The following is a 26,398-nucleotide window of genomic DNA, read 5'->3' as shown; positions in this document are numbered from 1 at the left end:
TGTTTCATATACACCTTATGCACAGGCTGCAGGTAATTTTATACAATATTTTAAATAATTTTGTGGCTCAAACAAAGTTTGTATACATACATGAAATTAATTTATGTTTCATTTATACCTTATAAACAAAGCCTGAAGGTTATTTTATACAATATTTTAATAATTTTGTGCTTTAAACAAAGTTTGTGTACATTGAACCATCAAAAAACAAATGTTTTACTCTCTCAGTCATGCTCCAAAAATGTCAGATTTCGGAATATTCCATATTTTGGAATATTTGGATATGGGAGACTCAACCTGTACCTTTATGTAGTCGTACTGACTTTTTTAAAGTATGGACACCAGAGGTCGCTTTGTTCCCCTTGCCTTCAAATTGTCAACATTAATGATGTTGACATTTTAGCCATGTCAACATAATCAATATCGACCTCCTGTCGTCTTTGTAAAGGTCGACATCCTGATCGTCAACATTCTGACTGCATAACGCTTCCTGTCTGATTTATACAGACAGCGGCAAACATGAAAGCTCATGGGTGAAGAGCATTGACACCAGTGCTGCTAATCGGAACAGTGGACTATTGTTATCTTACTAAAATCACCTATAAATGCACAGTGATCCATAGTGTTCTAAGGATTCCTCCACCCAAAAAGAAAAAAGTTTTGACCGGAGATATATTTTACATTATATGGATTTAAGGGGTCTATTCAAGACCCTTTGCATTTTTTGCCCGTTAACTGATTTTCGCATTCATGACAATAAGAGATAGAGTATCAGGGCTATATAATACTGTATTTTGCTCATGCCACTCTAATAATCAGTCTGTCATCAACAATAGCAAAGTAAAGAAAAACAGTGCCCAACCAGTTTGATTGGAAGAATGATTCTAGCTTACGTTACTGAATTCCATGCAGGGTGATAGCAATAATTGTAGACCACCTTATTGTTAAAAAGAAAAATTAATGTAGTGTTACTTTTTAATGCTATGACTTACTTAGCAAACAACAGGTTGCTCTATTTATTACCTCTACAAATATTAAGCTCATCACTAAGGGGCCCATTTTTCATTCCTTAAAGTAGGTGAAAATCTATTGTTCACCTATGTACCTAAGATTGCATAAAAACTGTGATCCCTTCCGATTGTCCATGAGTACTCACCGACAATCAGTCCATCATTAGTGTATCACAAAATTTTTGCCGGGACAGCTACTCCAATAAATTGCTGACCCCACAAAGTCATAGCAAAAGTTTGTAAGGGCCCCTATGTACCACCCAATGGTGAAAAATGTATATAACACATGTAACTTTGACAAGGAAGATGGGGCCCCCCTCAGCTCTGGGCTCCATAGCAGCTGTACACTTTGCACCTATGGTAGTTACGTCCATGCTTACAGGTTTATGCCCCAGTAGATGTTCTGCACATGCGCTGCCATCAGACTACATATGTGTAAGCTACGAGTAATGAACAGGAATCCAAGGGACTGCTCTCCAAAAATGTTGGGTATTATAGTCAATAGGCTACAATGGTTAATTCCATCCAGAGATGGTGTCAGCTGTCGGGACTCTAATAAGCTTATCTTTTCAGAACTTGATTCATATATGCAGAATATAGTACATTGTTTCTGTTGTGACTGCTCTATGGAGGGACTACAGCAGATATCTTTGATATCTTCTGCGAATCCTAGCTCATATATATATATATATATATAAGGAGGAACGTTATCTGATGTGGAAATCCACAATTATCTTATCATACATTTCGCCCTGGCTCACTAATACCCCTTTTACACCAGAGCTAAAACCCGGGTTATTGCAGGGTTAAGGGAATAAGGTTGGAATCCCGGGTCGAGTGACCCGGCAATCCAACCCAGGTGACTTGCAGGGTTTAACACGGGAATGACCCGTGAAACCCTGCAGTGTAAACGGCGCGATCCAGGTCACATGCCCGGATTGTGCCACATGCCTGCCAATTGGCCGGTTTTAGTGGCGCTTGGAGATAACATAATCTTCAAGCGTCCACTTCAATGCCAGGAGAAGCAGGTCACTGCAGACCCGGCTCCCGTGTGAACAGTGCCGACTCGGGAATATCCTGGGTCGGTGCCTGGGAAATTCCTGGTCTGATCCGAATTAGAACCCTGTTCCAACCTCCGGGCCAGACTTGGAATTTAGGTATAAAAGTGGTATAATGAAGAGAATTAGAGACTATTTTAATCTGCATCCTAATTTACAAATAAGATACTCTCATTCAGCAGAACGGTCTTCTGATATACATGCACTTCTCAGTGAGTTTTATGGGTAAATTTACTAAAGTGAGAGTTTTTAGAAATGGAATTATTGCTCATAGCAACCAATCAGATTGTAGCTATTATCTTCTCGAAGGTGCTAGTTAAATATTGAGTAGAATCTGATTGGTTGCTATGGGCAACATCTCCACTTCTAAAAACTCTGACTTTAGTAAATATACCCCTTAATGTTTTAATACATGTTTTAATACACTAAAACGCAAGTCATTTAAAAAAAAAATTGACCCATGTGTACGTGTCCTGTAAAATCTATCTATCTATCTATCTATCTATCTATCTATCTATCTATCTATCTATCTATCTAATATCTATCTATCCATCTATCTATCTATCCATCTATCTATCTATCTAACTGTATATATACTTATCTAAAAAAAAACACAGAAAGAGCTTAACAATAATGATATAACACTGCATTGTGTTTACCCAAGTCTCTTTTATGTATCTGTTCTATTATTGTAATTGTTATCACATTCAACCGCACTGTTCTCTTATTGACTATAAAATAAATGTTATTATAGCATAAAATGAGGCTTCTTCATTGTCACCTTTGCAACCCTCATACAATCCATGTGTGCAAAAGTGTGATAAGACTAAAGCAAATCAGTATAAGGGTTCACTGGACCACTGAGGCTTGTTAATAAGATCCTCTTTAAATGTTAAAGTGTCAGTTCATCATTGTTAGCTTTTAATGTTAATTTGGTTTCCTTCTCTAAAGTAAGAAGATGTGCTTTATTGTGATACAAGTGGATATACTGCAGAATGTCAATTTACTGTAAGAGAAGGATAAAAAGTACTGAGCGCAAGACATTATAATTGGTCAATGCAAGCAATACATTGTATAATGGTGATACTATATAGGTGTATTCTATATTGGAAAATTTCTACATGTAATTAGCATTTTATGTATCATGTATTTAAAAAAATTGTACACATTGTATATAGCCTTTGTTGTTCAGTAGAATGTTGTACCCTCTTAACATGTGTATGGGGCTAGACAAATACACTGTACAACAAATACTTTTAATTTGTTTCCTTTCTAAAAATAGTCATACATTACTAATTTGAGGTCAAGAAAAACTAAAATGATTTCAAAATGTTTTTGTTAGCTCTATTTTTTGAGCTACACTACTTGCACTATACTGTATGTACATTAGTAATATAGTCATAGTGAAAAGCTATTTTAAAATAATCTGATATTTTCTTGATATAAAATAAATAGTTGTTTTAATTCAATCAAACACAAATAAGAACACAAAATGAAACAAACATACAGCATATGAAACAAACACACAACATAGGAAACAAACATACAGCATACGAAACAAACATACAGCATAGGAAACAAACATACAGCATACGTAACAAACATACAGTATAGGAAAGTACTATGTAATATAGTGGACTATTCATGGGGGTGCTTTCTCTTTGCTTGTCGCTTGTGCTCCTCTTCTGGGGCATCTCTTGTCACTGTCCTACAGTAGTGATCACCTACCCTGATATCTTTGTTCCATTGCTGAAATGTCTGGGTGGAATCGCTCACTATGCTTGTCACTCAGTGCACCACAGTTATCTTGTGTGGGTAATCCCGTGAATCGCATATATTTGAATAGGGGAGGGGACAAATAATTGATTCATTTAATTGGGTCATTAGGCCCCGCCCCCTCTGTGCGGAACGCAGATTGCTGGTAAGATTCTCTCCATTCTGCCCACGTCACTAGGAATACCCCTACATCGTCATAAATGGGCTATATCTCGGAACTCAGAGCTAACTGAGAGTTTTAAATGTCATATTCATTCTTTGCATGCTGAAATCAATTAGAAGTAACTATTTTCACATCGGAAACATTTTCATTGTTGTGCAGTGATATCGGTCTCTCGGTCACTTCTTTTACTGAAGCCATTACTGGTACAGACTTTGGGTCTGATTCAAAGATAAACGCAATGGCGATTACATATTCAGATCGAGTGATTGTTTACCATTGCGTATGCGTATAAGCTGCTCTGCACATGCGCTACATTTGCATTGAGATTGCGGACGCACATCTGAATACATCATAAAGTGCAGGGTCATATCTATAATGGGTGAAGGGTGTGCGGTGCACACGGACCCCAGGGTCCAGGGGGGCCCGCACCACACACCCTGCACCCATATTTTCTAATACTTAACTCTTCGAGGTCCCGCGTAGGGTGTCTCAGCCCTGCAAAAAACGCTGTAAAATGGCTGCCGCACCCATATTTCCAGCATTTTGCACATGCGCAGTGAGGAAATCACTGGGAAATTGGCGACCGTGCCATTTTCCCAGTGGCCTGCACTTGAGCAGTAGATCCTGGGCACAGATTAGTGCCCAGATTCTACTGCTGCTGTGGTCAGCAGTCAGTCAGCTGCCGGCCGCTGGGGAGAAAGGAGGGGGCCCCGGACAGGGAATGCACATGGGTCCCTTCCTTTCTTAATACGCCCCTGATAAAATGAGTGATGGATAGTTAGCATTTGGGGGTGGTGACATGAGTGTGGACAGAAAAACGCAGGATCGTTTGGATGTTTAAACGCCGTTATCTGGGCGTGAATAAATTAGTCCCTGCGAGAGCATAGGCATCATGAGAGCTCTCTGCATGAGAGGAGAGCTTCCGAGTTTGTGGCTGGTCAGACCTGCCGCAAGAGAAAGTCCATGGTACCGATATTTATGCAGGTATGTGTCATCGCAAGCAGGTAAGAAGGCAGCTGTGGGCGTCCTTATGCTCAGGTGATCTTTGCAACCATTAGCATATTTTCGCAGCTGTGTTGCGTATGACAAAGGCAGCTGCGATTGCATTAGATTCCATCTCTGAATCAGGCGCAACTGAATTCATCCTCGGTTCATCACATGCCGACATGAGGCGGCTGCTTTCTGACACAGCATCAGTGGTGTTGGCAGAAACTGAGAGCAGCCATTGAGATGTGGGATTACACTTGTTCTGACATAAAAAGGGCATAGGTAAGCATGCAGGTGGTGAGGCACGTGTTGGATTCAGCACTGCATATCAAAGATAATAATATAAATTGTCGTACTGCCATGTCTAACAGTACAAAAGCACCTGTAGTTGTAGCCAATTGGTTGGTACTTTATTTCTCTTCATTTTTCTCTCTCTCCAGACTTTGATACATCTCTCCCTAAACGTTGTGCAGTTGAGTTCAAGGGTTAGTCTGAGATTCAAGATTGAGGCCCTGGGACCCAGTGATAGCGAGTGGAGATACTGCTGTGAGTAGCAGTGAAAATTTGAGAGGTGCAATCAAGCCCATAAATCACAACCATCCTGATTCAGGTACGTTCAAGAAGAATATCCTGCTGTTCTGTGATCAGCACATTTGTCCCCATTTGTGGGAGGTATTTCTCATGCTGCCGACAGTAGAGACAGGTGCCTCATTCTCCTGCAGCAATAAAATTATACTTTTGTGCTAAGAACGACCACTAGGTGGCATGGCCCAGCCCGATTCTATGTTGTCATGCTCCCAGCATGCCACAGCCATGCCTCCATATCTTGGAAGATATGGTTAAATCACATGCTCTCAGCCTAACTTGTGAGATGGACAGGGGTCATGAGTGTGGATGTTCATTCGGAGAGATATGCAGAAGTTTACGTAAGGCATCAGAATATGCCCAACCAGAAAGTACTGTGCACAGATGAGAATGGAAAGACATGTCTTGAAATTCTTACAAGAGCAGGGTAAGTGGAGATGCTTTAAAAGCACAGATCAGAGCCGTAACTGGGCAAATCAGCAAACTGTGCATGCCACGTCATGTCCTGAGGATGCCCAGTCAGCGCTATATTTACCTGAGCTGCCAGGAATGCCCCCTTTGCATGACATTCAGTGGGCAGAGTTGGCACTGGGCACTGATGTACCCATTCAGCTGCATATAGTGTACAGTGTTTCTGTCTGGAGTGTTCACAGGATGTAGCCCTGCCGGTGTTGCAGCATGCAATTCCAGCTGTAGGGTGTCATTTCGGGCACCCTGCTAGCCAGGAGCGACGGTCTTTGAGCGGCGACTGTGCTGCCCACAGAGCCTCTGCACTCTGTACAAAGGCACCGGTCTCCCATAGCTAATTACGGCCCTAGCACAGAAACAGAGTAACAGTCCTTATTATCAGTATCAGCTCTGGTGGTTCATTATGTTTTGCCTTGTGTCTGATTAATAAAGCTAACAGCATTGCTGCAGAGAACCAATGTACTAAGAGGGAATGTTGGTTCCATCAATTCATCGCCAGGAGTGATGGTAATTGCATTATTTTTTCAGAAGTGCTAGCAAGAGATAGTTGAAGAATTCAGCCTTTGGAGCTCATTCAGAGCTGCTCGCTGCTGGCGGCCGCTCGCTCTGAATGTGGGCGTGTTTTTTATTTTTGGTCTCCAGCCACCCACAGCTTGTGCGAGCGGACTGGAGACCGTCGTGATAATCGCGACCATCGGCCTTGCGACGAGACCCTGGGTTAGGGTCTAGCTGCCGCAAGGCCGAGTGGACTTCCTGCTCTAATAGAGCAGGAAGTCCACTACTGACATCAATAGTGATGTCAGTTGTACCGCCCAACAAACGCCAGGCGTTCCTAAGGGAATGCCTGCGTTTGTGCAGCCACCCCTCCTACCTGCCCACAAAACGGGGCGAGCTGTCAAACAACATCAACAGCTGCCCCATCTTGTTGCGAGCCCCATAGCGACAGAACTTCAGTCGCTCAGTGGGGCTCGTGCATGCGCAGTGCGCAAACATTGGGCCACTTGCAAGCACACAGCGCTTGCGAGCAGCCCTGAATCAGCTCCTTATAATGTAGGTATTACTTCCATAACGCTAGAAGGACTGATTGCTTAGTTTTGCTTGACAGAATAAAGGTCATGCAGTTCATTAAGTGCAGTGTGTCCAGCAAGAAGATTCAACATATAATGCAAATCAGTCATACCTGTGGAAGCCGGATAGGTAGAGGATACCCCGATAAAGTCTACTATACTATACATGAAACGCATCAGAATTTGTTCTGTTTTGTGATTATATACTGCTATCGGTATTGCTACTAAGGGTGGAAGTCAGAAACCAAATCCTACAATTGGAGGAGATGTAGAGGAGCTCTGGTTAAACACAGAGTACTGATTATACAAGGCTTTTATTTCACTGACTTACGAGTAGGGTCAAGCATGTGGGCGCTAGCCTATGCCAAGCCCTGTATTGATGACTAGGGTCCAATTTACATGCCACGCCAATTGATAGAGGTGGAGAGGTCTCTTGGGGGCATGGGTGGGCCTTCTCGGCAGCTGGATTGCTGGGCAGGCACTTACATAATTACTTTGGATTCGCTCCTCTCCCCTCTCAGTACCCCCGACTACAAGACATTCAAAAAATTCAAACATTGACAGCACCAAACCCATATTTGCCGACTCTTCTGGGACATCCAGGAAATTCCTGAATATGGGGTGTGCAAGTCTCCTCCAAGCTCCATGAGGGCGGCCCAGTTGACTTCATAATGTGACTCACAGTGAATTGTGTAACAGTTGCCAAGACTATACAATGCCATGACTTGTGGCTTTGTGTAATGGACCATGATGATGAAGTTGCGGCACCACGCCCACCTGGCATCTCCAACCTATTTGCCCCTATAACTAAACCACTTATAAAATTAGCTATTTAAATGTTAACTATTATTAACTAGCTTGTACTTTGCAACAACAATGTACAAATTCTTTTACTTAAAATCGCGCTGCTGATTTTGCTAGCAGTAGTTGCAATGTTAATGTATATAAGTGCTGTAGAATTGTTTGCTGTTCAAAATCGACATGAAAATGGATGGAATAGGCTATATAGTTGGGTTTATATTAAAATAAATGAAATTTGTTAATAGATATACATTATAAACACAAGTGAAATCGTCTTTCTGGCAAGAGGTATAATTATCTGTACAATGTTAAATTGCTACATAAAAGCAAACATCAAATTGATATTTTTATCAGTAAATAACAATCTGTTTTTGTAACTAACAAGGGCTATACCACTTACAAATTACAGCCAATTACAAGCTAGCATGGCTTTAGAACACATTAATGTTATATAACTGAGTGATACCATTTTCTATATAAGCACCAACCTTGCTGGTTGTGAATTTTGTAAACCATTGACTAAAATGATGATAATGATGAGACTAATGAGTCGTACGCAAAAAGCGCCTATTGGGGATCGCCCATCTGCGAGTTTATGCAAATGCTGCTACTAACTCTTTCCCTTGTGTACACGAGCTCGTCTGAATGGGCAAGGGCTGAGATGCCCACTTTTAGCACCTGTGCATGCTCTAATACTGATTGGTGCATCCCTAGACATCACCATCGGCCGCACTGATAAAACTTGCACCAGCCCACATTGTAGGTGCAGTTTCTCCGACGGACCACGGGCTTCTATGCCTGTGACTCGCCCACGACACTCCCATAATACGCCCACTAAAAAAGGTGCTGCAATCAATAAAACAGGTGCTGGTACTCATCATTATGATAGATGTATCAAACCTCCCAGAAAGATTAAGTGGAGAGGTTGCCCTTATCAACCAATCAGCTTCTAGTTGTCATTTTATAAACTGTGTTATATAAATGATAGCTATAAGCTAATTGGCTGCTATAGGCAACTTCTATACTTTATCTCTCTCGAAGGTTTGATACATCTCTCCTTTACTAAAGTTATAAAATATTCATAGTAGCCTGAGCACTCCGGATAAGTGTTCAGATGCATATTTTATTCATTTCTTAAATTAATTTATTGATTTTATCCTGTTAGTGGAACTAGTTATATGAATTAAGTGCCCCGGAGTACCTCCACATAACATAGCACTGCTGTACATACTGTAGAACAGTATATCCATTAAACAAGTAAATGCCGGCTAGACTTACCTAAACCCGCTTATCAGGATTTTCAAGCATTAGTTCACTCATACCACTTTCAGACAAAAATATGTCAAAAACCTGCGTGCTGGGTCGTTTTGCTGGTCCCACTCTGAACCCCCATTCATACAGAAGAGCAAATTACCAGGTCAAACATTTCTACCCTGTAATTTGCTGATTAACACTGGTATTTCTTCTGTCTGAAAGGGTCAACCTGGGTCGAAATGCCCGGGTCTCCGACCCTGGTAAATTCCTGAGTTGAAGTCCTGGAAATTTCGACCCGGGTTGACCCTTTCAAACAGAAAAAGGACCCGTGTTGATCAGCAAATTACCGGGTAGAAATATTTGACCCTGTAATATGGTTTTCTGCCTGATACCCCTTTCAGACATACAGCAAAAACTCACGTTTTTGGACGTGAACATGCATCAACCCAGCTGTTTGCTATGTGTGAACAGAAACAACCCGTCAAAGTCCTGGGTCCATGATCCTGCTCTGTAAAAGGGTTTATCCCAGGTGAAACCCAGGTAGGCTCTAGTGTGAATACATCCATCCCAGGTTTTCAGACCCGAGTTTTAAGAAAACTTTCTCGTTGGCTGTTCCGTGCACCTGCAGATGACATCAACTGCAGGCACCCAGAGTACATGACTGGGGAGCAATCAAATGTAAGAGTGTATTATTTTATGTTTAACTTTTTTATGTGAAAATTTTGTCTTTGTATAGACCAAAACTTTATAAAGGCTATATTCATAACTTTCTTATATTGTAATGTAAAAATGTATTGGTTTTCAATAACAAAAACATTGAAACAAACAAACTTTGTGGCCTTTACTCTAAAAATGCTAATTTTTATATTGTCATTACTGCAAACAAAAAAATATGTCCCCTTTAAATCCACCTCAAATTGTAGGGCATCCTCGGGTTCAATGTGAACGTATCTGACCCTGGAATTTTGTGTAGTGTGAATGGGAGTCTCAGACTAAGGGAATCAGTATGATATACCATGACAGTGGCAGCCCACTAACCCTAAGCCCCCTAACCCTAACCCTCCCTTAGGGGTGCCTAACCCTAACCTCCCTCCCAAGTGCCTAACCCTATCCCCCCCTCTAAGTGCCTAAACCTAACCCACCCTTCCCCGCTGCCTAATCCTAAGTCTCCCGGGGGGGTGCCTAACCCTAACCACCCCCCAGGGGTGCCTAACCCTAACCCCCCTTCCCCTAGCCTAACCCTAAACCTCCTGGGGGGTGGTGCCTAACCCTAAGTCCCCCCAGGAGCCCCTAACCTAACCCTTCCCCCCCGCGGCTTTCCGCACCCGGCACTCAGCTCACCTTCGATCGGTATGCCGGGTGTTGGGCTCCCGGTATAGATCAAATGACAGGGGACTTTGACGCCTTTCATTAGTGCCTTGCCGGGATTAGACAGTCGGGAAGCCGGTGGTCGGGATTTCGTCCGTCGTCTTCCGGACTGCTTCCCAGACTAGACCTGGGAATTTCCCAGGTTTTGGTGCAGTGTGAATGGGAGTCTCAGACTAAGACCTGGGAATTTCCAGGGTTGATAGACCAGAGAAGTACTCGTGTATTTCCCGGGATTTATGAGTGAAAGGGGTATGAAAGGGGTATTACTAATTTTAAAAATATAACTGTCAGTGATAAAAAGGAGATGTCTGTAAAAACCATCCACTCTGCTGATATTACAAGAATATATAGCATCACACCAAGGATATTGATATTCTGTAGGTCTGGGAACTCATCACTTACAATCTATAAGTCTCTTATTATAGCAGGTGCTGCAAATACAGTACGTTCATGTCTGGTCCAATTTTTATATATTGCTCGTTTTTTCATATAAACTACAGTAAGTGTGACTGGAAAACTAGCTACCTGCTTTACAAACCCATTAACCTATTAAAGAGAATGGGCGGGATTTATCAAACATCTAATTTTGAATGTGATTCATTACGCCACTTACCGCATGCATAGCGGCGTTTATTAATACTGTACAATCTCCTCCTCAAGTTACACACTTATAGGAATAAATGGATCACTGTCCCCTACAAGATAATTACACTCATCTACTGAAAAACTATGTGCTGCAGTCAATGTAAGGATCGGCAACATGTTACTGTCATTCATGGCACACTGGTTACACACGTATATACAGCAGAGGAAGAATAATTACATTGGGCTCTGGTCCTACTCAATCATGGGTGGGGACGTGGGGTGACCTTATGTAAGATGGTAGGAAGTCATTTAAAGATTTCAAACTGTTAAATGCCAATATACTATCTATGTTCAACCAGATAATCTGATTAGAATTTGTGGATAGTACATACAATGTTGAGCTACCGGAGGTCGCCAGTCTGAGAGCTTATGTCAGTTCTGCTACAAACACCTTCCCTTGTCTACATCCGCTCAGCCGAATGTGCTAGGACTGAGGTGTCCATTCCTCCGTTCACGCAGTATTACAGTGTGGTATGTCCTTATATTTCACCATCGATCGCACCATCGAAACTTACTACAGCCCATCTGACCACGGCCTCCTATGCCTGTGACACGCCCGCGACACACCCATAATACTCCCACTGAGTCACCATCTTTAAGTGCACTCCTAGCCACTGCCCATCGCCTTTTCACCATATTTCTGGTACCGTTTGTCCACATCGCAACAGCGCCCGTGGGTGCGCACTCAGTCTGACATAAGTGCCGTGGGAGTTTTAAGAATTTTTTGAACTTGCGCAGCTGCAAAATATCGCTCAAATGCATGAACATTAGGTTTTGTGGCTTTCACTTATTTACTATTATGGTTGGTGAGATTATTTGCACAGAGATTAAAGTCCTCAAACAACCCAAATCGTCTCATCCCTCTGGTCGGCAAAGGGGCATTTTTTCCATCACCAAACCATACATTCTGTGTAAACCAGCGTCAGTCAGTACAGCTGATGTGGGTCATGGTGGGGTGGGTGACTCAGATAACAATGGACATGTAACAGTATTCTCTTCTCCTTCTGGGGGAGATGTACTGAGCCTTGAAGAGTGATAAAGTGGTGAGAGATAAAGTACCAACCAATCAGCTCCTAACTGTCATTATTCAAACGCAACCTGTAAAATAACAGTTAGAAGCTGATTGGTTGGTACTTTTTCTCTCATCACTTTATCACACTCCACGGCTTAGTACATCTCCCCCTATAACATATAATACAATTAGAATTTTAACATTCGTAGCTCAATTAAAATGAGGAAAGACAAGTTGGTTATAGCTGCTTCTGCAGTGTTATCTTTTCCTAGGGCTGAAAGACCAAATCATAGAAGATGACACTGATAGCAATATTTATTCTGTCTCTGCACAGTTACGGCATGTAACAGGACAATAACATGTCAAACTGAGTCCTGCACATGGGTGGGGATGGATTACACATTACATACAGACAGGGTGATGGATTAGATGAGTAAGTGGTTCGAACCATTTATATAACACCTAAAAGCTGATCAGGGTCTAGGTGTCCTTTATTTTCACATGAGACAGACATATCCAGCTTTAGTTATTCCGTCAATTGAATATTGCAAATAAAACAAATGCCATGATAGTGTTACTTCCGATAGTGCATTTCGGTTATTGCCATATTAGTATAAATGCTTTGCTCACGGACGATTTATTTCATATATCAACATTTTTTTGCTCTTTCATTTTTTCACAATGGAGAAAGTTTTGGATTTAGTACTATTATATTACTATAATTACAATATCACTATATATACCTGAATGCATGCTAGATGCTACTACACTAGTGTAAGTGGATGTATACTTAGCTACATAGGTCACATGACACAAAATATGAATATCTCTCCCCAAATTCCTCAATGCAGGATAATATCTCAAGTTTGTCTGGATCTGTTAGACCTTAATTGTAAATTGATGTTAATATATATATATATATATATATATATATATACACACATATACTGTAACACAGATATATATATATATATATATATATACATATATAATAGATATATATATATATATATATATATATATATATATGCAAACACACACACACACACAGATACATACATATATATAAATTCACACACACACACACACACACACACACACACACACACACACACACACACACACACACACACACACACACACACATATATATAAATATAAATATATATATATATATATATATATATATATATATATATATATATATATATATATATTGCAAAGTCTGTTACACTGTTATTACCTCAATCAATAATGGAGCTGTATTGTGAAGTGGAGATCATTCATGTATCCAGTCCCCATACATACTGCTTTTATCAGGTTTTGGCTATTGATTTAACCAGTTGCAATTACAATCAAGATCATACAAATGCACTGACATTTTAGATATGGAACACTTGATATACTTTTACAGAAGTAATATTCTTAAGCATCCTCCAGAGACTGTATACAATATAAGCTCAAATCAATTGCCTCTTTAAGTCCATATGCTGCATGCTTGTGAGATACAGTAGTCTTGCAACAACTGAAAGTTGTGTCTTAAAATATTTTGTATTAAAGTAGCATAATGCAAATTACATGAAACAATGTATCATAAACACACATGATTCTTTCCTGCAACACAAACTTCAAGATATGTAACAATAAGTCCATTTAAATGGACAGTCAGAATCTAACTATATAGTTTAGTAAAAGTTAAAGCGCACATCCACTAGCTGATATTAATGGACGATTTAACGATAACGACATCATTATTGTTCAGTCGTGCATGAATCGTGCATGAATCGTGCACTAAACTGTCGGAAACGACCTGCGATGCGCGCTCCCGCTGGTCATTTCTGACATCAATCATCGCCTGAACATGCTGGTCAATCTGCCGATAACAACAGATTGACCATTTTCAGGGACATGGGAGGGTGCCTACAGTGAACGATATATCGTTCAGTGTAGGCACTGCACAGTTTAATTAAGAATTAAACGATAACAATATAGTTATCGTTCAGTCCTTCACTAGTCGCCTAGTGGATGTGCCCCTTAAGAGGGATGCATTTCAGTATAACCATTATTTTCTCATTTCAGTATAACCTACCCTGTAATGCTACTTTCTAGAGCAATGTTCCCAGTAAATCTAAGGTGGCATTAAAGGATACATTTGAAAATAAACTTTGTAATTATGTTTTTTTTAGTATTTGTAGAATAAAGAATTATATAACTGACTTCAATGATAAAACCAATTTCCATTACTCAGTTATGTAAAGATAATTTTCTAGGTATTTATAGAAGCATTTTCTGCCCATATATTTGGTCATGAATAACTATCATTTTCAATCGAGAATTAGTTCTAAGCATTCTGTGAAGTTTGAATCCAACAGATTTTGGGGAACATTACAACATAACACATAGGGGGAGATTTATCAAAGCTTGGAGAGAGATGAAGAACCAACCAATCAGCTCCTGACATTTTCCAAACACAGCCTGTAACGTGACAGTTAGAAGCTGATTGGTTGGTATTTTATCCCTCTCCACTTTATCGCTCTCCAAGCATTGATACATCTCCCCCATAATTACCTGAAACAAAGTTAACATTTCAAAATAATATTATCTATCATATATTAGGGACTCGACAATTGAAGTGTAATTTATACAACCATTACTTAAAGTTACTATACTTACAGTACACCTTGACCTCATTTTATTTCAGTGAATTATGTATATATAGTACCATGTATCTGATAGTCTATTCAAATGACCCCAACTCACTAAATCCAGTTCTATATTGCACGTAACAGTAATTTGCTTTTGCAGATGCACTTATTGTACAAGTATTTTGTTCCTCCATTTAATGACACACAAGAGAAATTGTTTCAAATTAACATACACCGAATCTGGAAAACTGGGCACAAAAGAAATGTATATTCTCTGATCAGGAACAACGGCTGCCCTAAAGCTGGAGTCTACTGCACCCTAGTGGCGAACTACAGAAAAACATGTTTGTTTCAACTTTCCAATGAATCTCTAAAAACAATATCAAAATGAACTATCTTCAAAAGGAACAATACATTTGACTAATCAAAAGAAATAGCAAAAATATGGTAAACTATCATTGTGCTTTCCTGACACCCAATGGGCACTGATTATGTGTGCATTGCTCAAAGTCAATGCATTTCTTTAAAGCATCACATAATGAATATATCTAAAACTTCATGTAAAATGACAATGAGACTATAACCGTTGAAAACAGCTGTGCACTTCCTGCAACAAAATCCAACATGCACAAACCTCCATAAGCCCTAATGGAATGTTTATTCTCCATATGCACTCTTAGAATATAGAATATACTTTGTAAAGTAAATATAAAGAGAAACCTGCCCATACATTAAATAAAATCACCTTATATTTGACAGGCTGTTCATCTCTTACTTCTTTAATAATAACTACTGCGCAGACATTTGCCCTGAGGGCACCTGGAAAATGCTACAGGTACACATTGATACAGTCTAGCTCTCCACATCTCCTGTGACCTTGGTAGAACGTTGCATTCTTACATATTAGTGCATATATATCATGCATAGGTAAGATACAAGTCATTAATCATTTAGTAATAATAACACACTTCTGCTACATTCTTGTCAAGTTCTCCACAGAGGTCAGGGCAAGTAAGAAACAAGTCTACTTCCTTTTCTCATCTGCAAAAAGCTACAATTTTCCAAGGCAGTGGCATTTAGTAGCCAAATCACGTCCAACTTAAGCCTTTCTGTCCCAGTTGGCAGTGGAGAGGTTAATCCCCCATTAATGTTCCATTTGCAGCATAATGCCTTTGGTGTATGTATACAAAATTGCATAGATAATATCTAGGAGACATCTCTAGACTGTATGACACAACCCCCACCCCCCTCCGGATAATGTGCATTACATAATATAATGTAGATTGTTTTTTGGCAAAAGACTCTTACCTGATACCTAAAAGCTGTTTAATCCACATGGTCACGTTTGGAATGGATCAGATCTTCATGCATTTATCCATCTGTGTTGCTCCAAACAGTGATATTGTACAAGATACAAAAGAATAAATAATATATAACAAATAGGAATAGATTATATATATATATATATACACACGCAAAAAAAAAATTGCAAAGCAATATATTCCTCTAGAGATCTTGCAAATTTGATCTTTTCTCTCTTTAGCTGTTTGGGTAGAGAGAAGTAACTGCTGCTCCCAAAAAAGACATTCCTGCATAGATAGGTTATTGTAACATGATAAAATCTGGCACAAGTGATTTTGGAGAGGGGATGGGGATGTGAGCAAAGTGGAAATGGGGACCTCAAGAAGCAAAAAGGAGGGATGCCTCTTGAGGTCTGTGTAGAGTCAGGTTCTTTAAATGTTCATGTCCACATCTACCGTCAGTGAAAGAGGAAGAGAGAGCCAGCCAGGTTCCTTTAAACAGCATCTGACAGAGGAGAGATGAACATTGGAGTTCCAGTAACCAGCAAGTTGTGAGGATGAGGCAGTGGTACCAATCTGGGATCCAGGTTCTCTCCTGACCATGAGAGAGGCTCCTATTCAGGCTGCAAGAGAGAAGAGAGAATGGGTGGTAGAAAATGCACTGATCCACAGACAGCAGAGAGAGCAGGGTGCATGCTTTGCCTGCTGTCGGCGCTGCTATGAGTAGTACTGGAAGCAAGGTAAGTGCAATAAACCCTTTGCAAAAAAAAAAAAAAAAAATTGCTTCTAAGTTTTACAGTCCATGCAACATCACAGCACGCTGTGACTACAATCCAGGTATCAGACAGCTCCAGGGGGGTTCTGCCATCATCGTATAATCTTCAATTTTGGGTGCAACAGGAGCTCAGCACTGTTTCCCTCTTACAGTCTCTATGCACTGAGTTGCAATTGTCTATACAATAAAACGTCATGCACAGTTAACCCCTTTGCTTCCAAAATATTATCTAATGTTGCTGTCGTCTTTTGCTTAATCATTCATTATAGATACTGGGGTAGATTTACTAAAGTGGGTTTTTAGAAGTGGAGATGTTGCCCATAGCAACCAATCTGATTCTAGCTATTATCTTCCAGAAGGTGCTAGATGAATGTTAAATAAAATCTGATTGGTTGCTATGGGCAACATCTCCATTTCTAAAAACCCACACTTTAGTAAATATACTTCTCTGTATTTGCTTGAAAAATAAAAAAAATGAAACGAAAAATGTAATGCATGCCAATACATTGTAATTTCATTGCTCATGTTTATATTCAGATCCCTTTTCTTTATAATGTCCCTAAATGCCTTTCATTCCCTGTCCTCACCTGATCACACATCCTTCCAGTCTACTGACCTCCCTACACTCACATGATTGCTACGCTACATTCCCTGCTGGCCCCCAAAGCTGACCCTTTATCTCCTCCCTGACTTAATGTACAGCGGCCAATCCCTTATCTCTGTCTCTAATGTACTTTTGCAATGTCCCATTTCCACCACGTTTCCCTGGTATTGCCTGATATTCATCTCTAGCCCTCTACACCCTCCCCAGTTAATGATGTATTCAGTTATTTATACAGATAGAGCCCACAGCTGTAGTTATAGAGAGACATCAGCAGTCTCTAATGCAGAATACTCCTGTTATATTCAGGAGGTATTTCACCACCAACTTCAGTTGCAGGGCTGGATCTGATGTTTCAAGGAACTTCTCTTCTCCTTTCATGCTCCAAGAAAAATAAAAAGTCTGTATGGATTAACATTTAAATGAGAGGACCAGGCAATCTATGCTGATACAGTCTCCTCACTGCAAAAATAGCCCATTATAATGTAAATACAGTCATCTGTGCTGTATTGTGATGCTATCTCAGTAACAATGTCATTTTGTCTGTATTAGCAATGTAGATGAATCACCTTGTACTGTATTTATGCATCATAATATATTCATGGAGTTATGTGAAGAGGCATAAACACTTGTACCTCGTCCTCCCTCCCTCACTCTGGGGTCTATTTACTAAGCCTTGGCTGGAGATAAAGTGAAAGGAGATAAAGTACCAGCCAACCAGCTCCTAACTGTCATTTTTCAAACACAGCCTGTAACATGACAGTTAGGAGCTAATTGGCTGGTACTTTATATCTCCATTCAAGGCTTATATCTCACCTCTCCCCGACATCCTTCTTACAGTATTGTAAGAGGATACCAAATGATGGGCCAAGTGGTTCTTATAACAAAGCAACAGATTGTGACTTCTAATTTCTATGTCCATAGATGTATTTCTATACTGGCAGACACCCATAAGGAAAAGACTGGCATGATAAGAACACAAGGGGCAGGCAGTTTCTGGCCCGGCTTACAGTATGGGGTCCCATATATATGCATATATTGTGGGGTCTTTCCTCCTTTAAAAAAATGGATTAAAAAATATTATTATTAAGGCGGATTCCAGCCTGTGATCTGTGCAGGTTTTATCTTCCCTAATGTGTGATTTGATGTTGAGGTTACACAGGCAACTGGGATCTACTAGCTTGTGTTTTCTGGAGACTGAACCTAGAAATATACCATGTAAAATAGAGTAACAGTCAGATAGAAAGAAAACTCATTGAAGACAGATAGAAAATCAATATAACTTCCCAGTCTGCAGCAGTCGCCGACATGCAGTGTACACAGGTGACCTTATCTGCATATTGTATCATCTGCACATAGCAGCACATAGAAGAGAAGACTATGGAAAATAAACACTTTGGTTTGCCTTTATTTCCCTGATTTGTGAACATTAACAAATGGAGGCTAGAATTCATTCCCTGTCATAGCCAATCCTCCTGTTGTCACACACACAGTAAATTATTATGCATCTTTGTAATCCGCTGTCCCAATGTAGCACTGCAAGAAATATCACTCAGTATGAAAGCACTTGGTAATTAAGTAAAGTGAAGGTTTGAGGTTGTGGATCCAGCCACCTGGTTGCTAGGTATCTTGGCCAGTAATGTGCTGTTGCTGTCTGACAGAAAGTAAGCAGGCAGATAGGAATAAAAGGATTCACTGATTGGTGGGTATATTTTTGGGACCTGGTTGTGGGATATTATGTGATCCAGTCATAGCTCATGCATTCTAATTGGGTATGATGTGTATGGATGGTTCACAAGTGGTGGAAGATTACAGGTGTGGGGGGACACTACAATTCCAGAAATATTTTGTAAAGAAAACAAATCCATCAGTTATGCTGGGATTTCTAGTTCTTATCCACAGTTATGTGTTTTGTATGGTGACATTATGCTGATTAATACATTAAGGGCAATATTTAGGAACAAGCTATAACTTTTTTGACACTCATTAAAGAGGTTATAAGCGTCATTCAGTGTTTAGCAAACAGAGGTAAGCTTGTTGCGCGGGCGGCTTTGCCGCATGCCGGCAAAAAGGAGGCATGGCCTTGCGGGACAGGGGCATGGCTTTGCAGGTAGGGGGCCTGGCCTTGTCACTCAAACCCCCGGTTTAGTCACTCCGGGGATCCAGGAGATGTGGGCTGCCCTGGGACAAGTCTGTTGCAAAGTGCTGGCTCACTCACTATGTCAGGAGTCGAGTGTTGCAAGTAATGCTACAGTGCACCACCCGGCTCCTGTCACTGAGAAGGAGTTGGCACCTTGGTGTCATCCCTCGGCGGTGACACCCGGGTGCGGTCCGCATCCCCCTTGTGATGCCACTGGTTGTACGGTCCCCACGGCCGGCAATGGGGACCTAGAAAATGTCTTTCTAGTGACAGCAAAGCCTTCCAGAGTTCTGCTGGGTGCAAATACAATGCGCACATGCAGACGGACATTGTGCATGCACAATACTCTTTGGCCCATCACTGGCAGTGCCAGGCTGCCAACAACACAGCAGAGGATGGCGGCGAGGAGGTAGGTTTTGTTAAAGACCTGCAGCGTTCGCTGGTATCACCGTGATACTCAATAAAATATGGCAATTAGGATAGTTATAAAATTGATGTATCTAACCCTCCACAGAGGACACGTGAAGAAGTTGCCCAGAGCAACCAATCAGCTTATTACTGTCATTAGCTAAAAAAAATTATAGCCAAATACTGATTGGTCACTATGGGAAACTCCTGCACCTGTCCTCTGCAGAATGTTCCTCTAAAGAACAACACAACCCATGTAATAAGAAATTAGGAAAATATTGAATGTGCAGGGAATACTCCATAGAAGAGTAATGTTCTGTACATCTCATGGGGCATACACACTAGACGATAGTCACCATGAGCGATATCGTTAGTGTTTGGCCTTGATCTCCCGGGCTCTCGCAGGCAAACGACATTGAGCATACACACTGAGTGATATCGTTAACGATATCATTCAGTGACGTCACCCTGCACTTCCCCTGACGTCACCCTGCATTTCCCGGAACATACAGTCCCTGACCATATTGTCAGATTGACCTGCATGTTCGGATGACAACAGACATCGTGGATGACCTGCGGACGATATGAACGATAACGATATAGTTATCTTCCGTATCGTTCACTTTTATCGTCTAGTGTGTATGTCCCTTAAGATGTAACAATAAAAAACAATGAAAATCACAATACAGGATCCTACTTGACGCTTTAATCTCATACCAGCATTCTTTTGCTGCTAACGGTAGAGGAAGAAAGAAATACTCTAACACTTTTTATTTTTAACAAAACGTAAATTGGAAAGTCAGAACACTCGGGATACAAATAAAAATGAACATTGTTCTAAAACAAAATGACCCCTTGCAAATAAATTGGGTTTGGATGAAATTGTTTTTGCCGTAAGAAAGCAGCACTTGTGACTCAGGTCTGAGTTGGATGTAGTTTGCCCATTGTGTCCTCGATATACATTTTCTTTGTAAGACAGGCCAGGCCTTATAGAAACAGAACATTGGAGAAAATACCTGACAGGCCTAAAATTGGTTCAGCTGTGTTCATTTCACAGCATGAGCTCTAGATCTGTTCAGTCCCAAGTATATTCAGAAATATATTGTCTGATGATATCCGGTATAGCAAAAATTCTGATCTGAAGCGTATAGATTATTCAAAGTTTTCTTCCTTACAATACATAGGTCCAATAGAAACCAGAATGTCAGTGATAAGGAAAAATGTGATAATCCCAATTCTTTGGAGAGCAGGTTATGTAAGGTTAGACCCGAACACAACGTTCTCTGGTTTTCCCACAAATTCAGTGTTTTTCTTATCCCTTTGGCGACTAGGATTTGACACTTACTACTTCTCACTCTAAGGATATAAAGCATAAAAATGTGCCAAAAACCTCTGAAAACTGTTTTTTTTGGAGGTGTAGCTCTATACAATTGGATCCACATATGTATTAAAAAGGGCCACAGATGATTTCAGAGATTTCTGCTGCAGATTCATAGCACAACCAGGGGCGTATCTATAATGGGTGCACGGTGCGCAGGCCCTTGGGTCCAGGGGGGTCCCGCACCGCACACCCTGCACCCATAGTATTACTTACCTCTCCGGAGTCCCACATCGGCGCGGGGGTCCAGCGCTGTCAAAACGACTGGAAAATTGCCGCTGTGGCCATTTTCCCGTCATTTGCGCATGCGCAATACAGGGAAATTGCCACCGCGGCCATTTTCCCGGTGACCTGCGCATACTCTATAGACTCTGGGCGCACTCTAGTGCCCAGAGTCTATAACTCCGGCACTGGCCGTGCACAGCTCAGTGCGCTGCCGGCCGCCGGACAGAGAGGAGGGGGCCCGTGTCAGAGACTGCACATGGGCCCCCTCCTCTCTAGAAATGCCTCTGTGCATAACAGTGCCCATAGGGTTCTATGGTGCTGCACTATTGCCGTACATTTGCGGATCTTGTGCCAACTGGCAACGCCCTCTATAGACAGCTGGTCGACATATGTCAGTAATGATGAGCCGCTAACGTGCACTTGTTGTAGTGTGCACAGAGATCAGCCTGGCATAGGGCCTGATGCAGAGAGGGAAGCTAATGCCGCAGCTACAAATTTGTATGCAGCGGCTGGGCATAAATATGCAAATGTCGCAGCTGCCTGGATTTATAATTAGACGCCCACCGGTGCCTTCGCAAATCCAAGTAACTGCGTGCAAAGACGCAGCTGGGTAGCAGATCAGTCGATTATCTGACTTCTGAGTAACTCTATGATAGCGCAGAATGGGTGCGAGAACTGAAACGCCGGAGCTATTGTCACTGCATACGGGATCGCAGCGGCAGGCAGAGACACACCCCGTTGCGTCCCGTCTGCATTTGAGTCGCCGCCTCCCTGTTGCCGCCCATAAATGGTCCCTGTCTGTCGATCTTTGCGAATAGATCCTCAATGCAAGCAAAATAGTTATTAAACTTGTAGCATGCGCAGTGCACCTCAGATGCTTGCGCAGATTACCAATAATCGCTCAAACTGCGTAAACATCATCAGTGTGTCCATCTGTCAGGCCCATAGTTCATTTAAAAATATCACCTCAATGATCTTTAGTGATGTACTAAGCATTGGAAAGAGGTAAAGTGGACGGAGCTAAAGTACAAACCAATCAGCTCCTGTCATTTTTCAAGGGATGCGCCGGAATGCTGACACCTGCCAACCCGACTGAAAGTACTGGGGTTAGGGGGTTAGGGTTAGGTACTAGGGGGAGAGTTAGGATTAGGGTATGGGGGGGGCAGTTAGGTTTAGGCAGCAGGGAGAGAGAGTTATGGTTAGGGGTGGGGAGAGGGGGAGTGTTAGGATACTGATTGACAAGTGTCTGTATCCTAACCCTGTTGGGATGCCAGCATCAAGATCTTGACCGCCGGGATCCTAAAACGCTGGCATCCCGTACCCAACCCATTTTTCAAACAAGCCTGTAAAGTGACAGGAGCTGATTGGTTGGTACTTTGGACCTCATTCAGAGTCGGTCGTTGCGGCCGCACGGTCGTAAGGGAAAAGGGGCCGGATATGCAAATGATGCACTCGCAAGTTGCGTCCTTAAGAGCGGATTGTTAGCTGGCCGACCAAAGGGAGCATGCGGCCGTAAGACAAAAAATACGCCCCCTTCGCGTACGCATTACACGTCATCTCCGGCCATATAAGGATTAATCGAGACCATCGGTAACCATCGGAACTGGTCGTAGAGCTTAAGGTTGACCATACCCTCTCTTAAGCACTACGATCAGGTCAGTGTACAAACCACCCATGTCACATGTGCCATGACACTACTTTGTTAATTATGCACTCCCATAAAACGCCGTTCGCATAATTAGGCACGCCTGCATTCGGATCTCCACTCCCCCGTTTTCAAGCACCTTCCCCTGTTACCACCCACAAACGCCTCATTCTGTCACTCAAACTACCGACCTGGCTGTGTTCAAGGAGAGAGAAATTTCTGATCATAGCAGCTAGTTTGCGCACGCGCATTACGAACTTTACGCAAGCGCAGTTTAGCGAACATCGGTGGCATACGACCGTGCGGCCACAACGACCGACTCTGAATGAGGTCCTTTATCTCTCTCCAAGGCTTTATACACAGACCATTATATTGTTCAGATAGGAATGATACTTAGAGTAGTGTGTACACTGGATATCGGATGTTCTTCTCAGATAGTATAAATCAGGTCAAATTTAATAAAGGGGCCTAGCAGACAATTACCCGGGGGCCACCAGTACAATTCCTAGTAATATAATACAATTCTCTGGATTTCCCCTTTAAAATCAATACCTGCCCCTGCATTTTCATGTGGCTAGCCAGGCAGGTAAGTGATTGATGCTGAACCCTCACTGTCACCTTCATTTTCTAAGAAACAAAATAGACAGAACTATCATAACATACTTCATTTCTATTTTATTTACGTGATGATTTTCCAGGAATGGATTTCTAAAGGCGAATGCTTGTTAATTTACATTAAATACTCCATGACAGACTTACAAAATGAATCTGTGCTGACATTGTTTGCACGCAGGTATCCTGCGCTAAGGGCCTGACTCAGAGGTTGACGCAATGCCGTTGTTTACGCAGAACAAGCGATCGTTTGCTAATGCGCATGCGTGAATGTTGCACTGAGCACGTGCAGTGATTGTTTTGCGACTACATTCGTATAGAGGAACCATTTGTAAGGGAGTGACAGGTAGACACCGTTTGGGGCTGTTAACGAGGGGGGGTGTGGTTAGAAAACATAGGCGTGTCTGACCATTTAAATGCCGTTTTGTGGGCCTATATATATATAAGTTAGTCATTGCAAGCTCCCGTGCAGCATGAGACCTCTATGCGTGTCAGGAGAGCTGCAGTTATTGCGGTTGGTTAGACTTGCCGCATATGCAGCATGGCCGCCCAATGTGCGATAATGGTAGCGATGGTTATGCTGTTGCACGTCATTGGACGGATAGGAGAAGGCAGCAGTGGCTGTCCCTATGCTGGGCTGTGCTTTGGAGGACATTAGCATATTTTAACAACTGCGATCCATGAGAGAATGCAGTTGCGATTACCTTCCACCTCTGAATGAGGCCCTAAATCAGATATTCCGAATGTGTAACCTGCTATTGCATCATATATAATTGTATAATACTTGTATTGAAAACTAACTCCTAGATCCACTATAATAAGCACTGGGAATAAATAACAGCCAGACAGCATATTTGTGCCTTTTGCTTAACGCTGTTGCATAAGGCCTATGGCTCTGTAGAAATAAATTGTCTGTCTAATGAGACACTTCTGCTCGCTCAATGTGCCTTGTTTGCTGTGTTTCCGCTATGCATGGAATGTAGAGGTAAAGATGTCAGGTCACAGCGCTGTCTATTGCCCATTTTGGATGCCCTCCTCATTAAATGGAAGTTTAGCATCTTCTGACAATCGGTTGTTCCTTTAACCCACATTTATCAAACCTCCTGAAGAGGGCAAGTGGAAGTGTTGCCATAGCAACCAATCAAGGGACTTAAGATAGGCGTCGAAATACAGACGCATATCTTAATCCTGACGCCGAGATGATTTAGGTTAGGGCTAGGCTAGGAAAAGGGGGGTTAAGGTTAGGCGCCACTGGGGGGGAGGTTAGGGTTAGGCACCCCCCCGGGAGGGCTAGGTTTAGGGTGCGGGGGAGAGCTTAGGGTTAGGCACCACCCCAGGAGTTTTAAGGTTAGGCACCCCTAAGGGAGGGTTAGGGTTAGTGGGGAGAATGGTAGGGTTAGACGACTTACCTGCTTCATTGGGATTCTCCTCTGTCGGGGTTCTGGCGTCAGCATTTTATCCTCAACCTGTCCCCAGCCCTGTTGCACAATGAATGCATATCACGTCAATGCACTTGAGGGGGGGGGGGGATTTTTGACATAAAGGGGTAAATTTACTAAGATGGGAATTCTATTTAAGAAGTGATGTTGCCCATAGCAATCAATCAGATTCTACTTCTCGTTTATCTAGCACCTTCTAGAAAATAATACCTGGAATCTGATTGGTTGCTATGGGCAACATCACTTCTTAATAGAACTCCCATCTTAGTAAATTTACCTCAAAGAATCAGGTTTCCCCTTGTATTTTGCCTCAAGGCACAAAATGTACGCAAATATGTTGGGTGGGATGCAGCAAGCCGAGAAATGCGGTAAAACCCTGAAAATGCGGGTTTGATTTCTCATATGCACCAAGCTCGGATGCGTTGGGTACTGCCATCTTCCTGTTGGCATTACCCATAGAAGCCTATGGGTTTCTCTCCACAGAGTGCTGATAGAGGGATCCAATTGGATCCATTCCAGCATCCCCTGCGGGACAAATGCGTCCTTTTGCGCATGCGCAGAAGGATGCTGGAGGGGCTTCTGGCTCATAGATCCAGAAGCACCCCCACTGCAAAGGGCCACTCTTACTGACAGAACGGTCCTTTGTGGTGGTCGTCATCCATACCGGCATGCATGCAATGACCGGCGGAATGCATTGCATCGCGAGTGCGATGTGTCATGAATCACGCTCGTTATGTGAGCAGGGGCGGATTGGCGGTATAACTCTCTGGGAAGATTCCCAAGTGGGTTAACGGGGCTGTGGGGCCGCCTGTCGCATGTGACCTCGCCTCCAGTAGCGCCTCACTCTTCTCACATGACAGACAGCCCACCAGCGCCTCTCATAGCAAGCAGAGTGGCTTCTGGAGGATCTCTTAACATCGCAAGATGTGGCTGTCCATGTTTGTGAGACAGCTCCTACCCTACGGTGGGGTTTGGGTGGGAGGTTCCCTCTCACCCAATGCTCTGCTTAGGTGTCTATCACCTGGCGATAGGGAC

The 26,398-nt window shown here is 42.1% G+C and overlaps 1 protein-coding gene and 1 long non-coding RNA gene across 5 annotated transcripts in view; one reads left to right on the top strand and one right to left on the bottom strand.

Moving 5' to 3' along the window:
* The window catches only part of AJAP1 (adherens junctions associated protein 1), a 325,451-nt gene extending 307,893 nt beyond the window's left edge, over positions 1-17,558 (bottom strand). For 3 of the 4 annotated variants that reach the window (XM_088447729.1, XM_088447728.1, XM_088447730.1), the window contains exon 1: positions 16,148-17,054. In XM_088447729.1, the coding sequence (XP_088303855.1) occupies positions 16,148-16,176 (29 nt within the window). In that variant the 5' untranslated portion in view covers positions 16,177-17,054. Of the gene's footprint in view, positions 1-16,147; positions 17,055-17,502 lie in introns of those variants that run through there. The other variant, XM_088447727.1, reaches the window with a different exon arrangement.
* The window catches only part of LOC148505760 (uncharacterized), a 50,372-nt gene continuing 40,492 nt past the window's right edge, over positions 16,519-26,398 (top strand). Inside the window, exon 1 of the long non-coding RNA XR_015869847.1 lies at positions 16,519-16,880. This is a non-coding gene — a long non-coding RNA (uncharacterized LOC148505760). The remainder of the gene's footprint in view (positions 16,881-26,398) is intronic.

The sequence above is a fragment of the Taudactylus pleione genome, unplaced genomic scaffold, assembly GCF_031769625.1.
Source record: "Taudactylus pleione unplaced genomic scaffold, aTauple2 ptg000437l, whole genome shotgun sequence".
NCBI lineage: Eukaryota > Metazoa > Chordata > Amphibia > Anura > Myobatrachidae > Taudactylus > Taudactylus pleione.
This window is presented reverse-complemented; position numbering and strand designations above follow the sequence as displayed.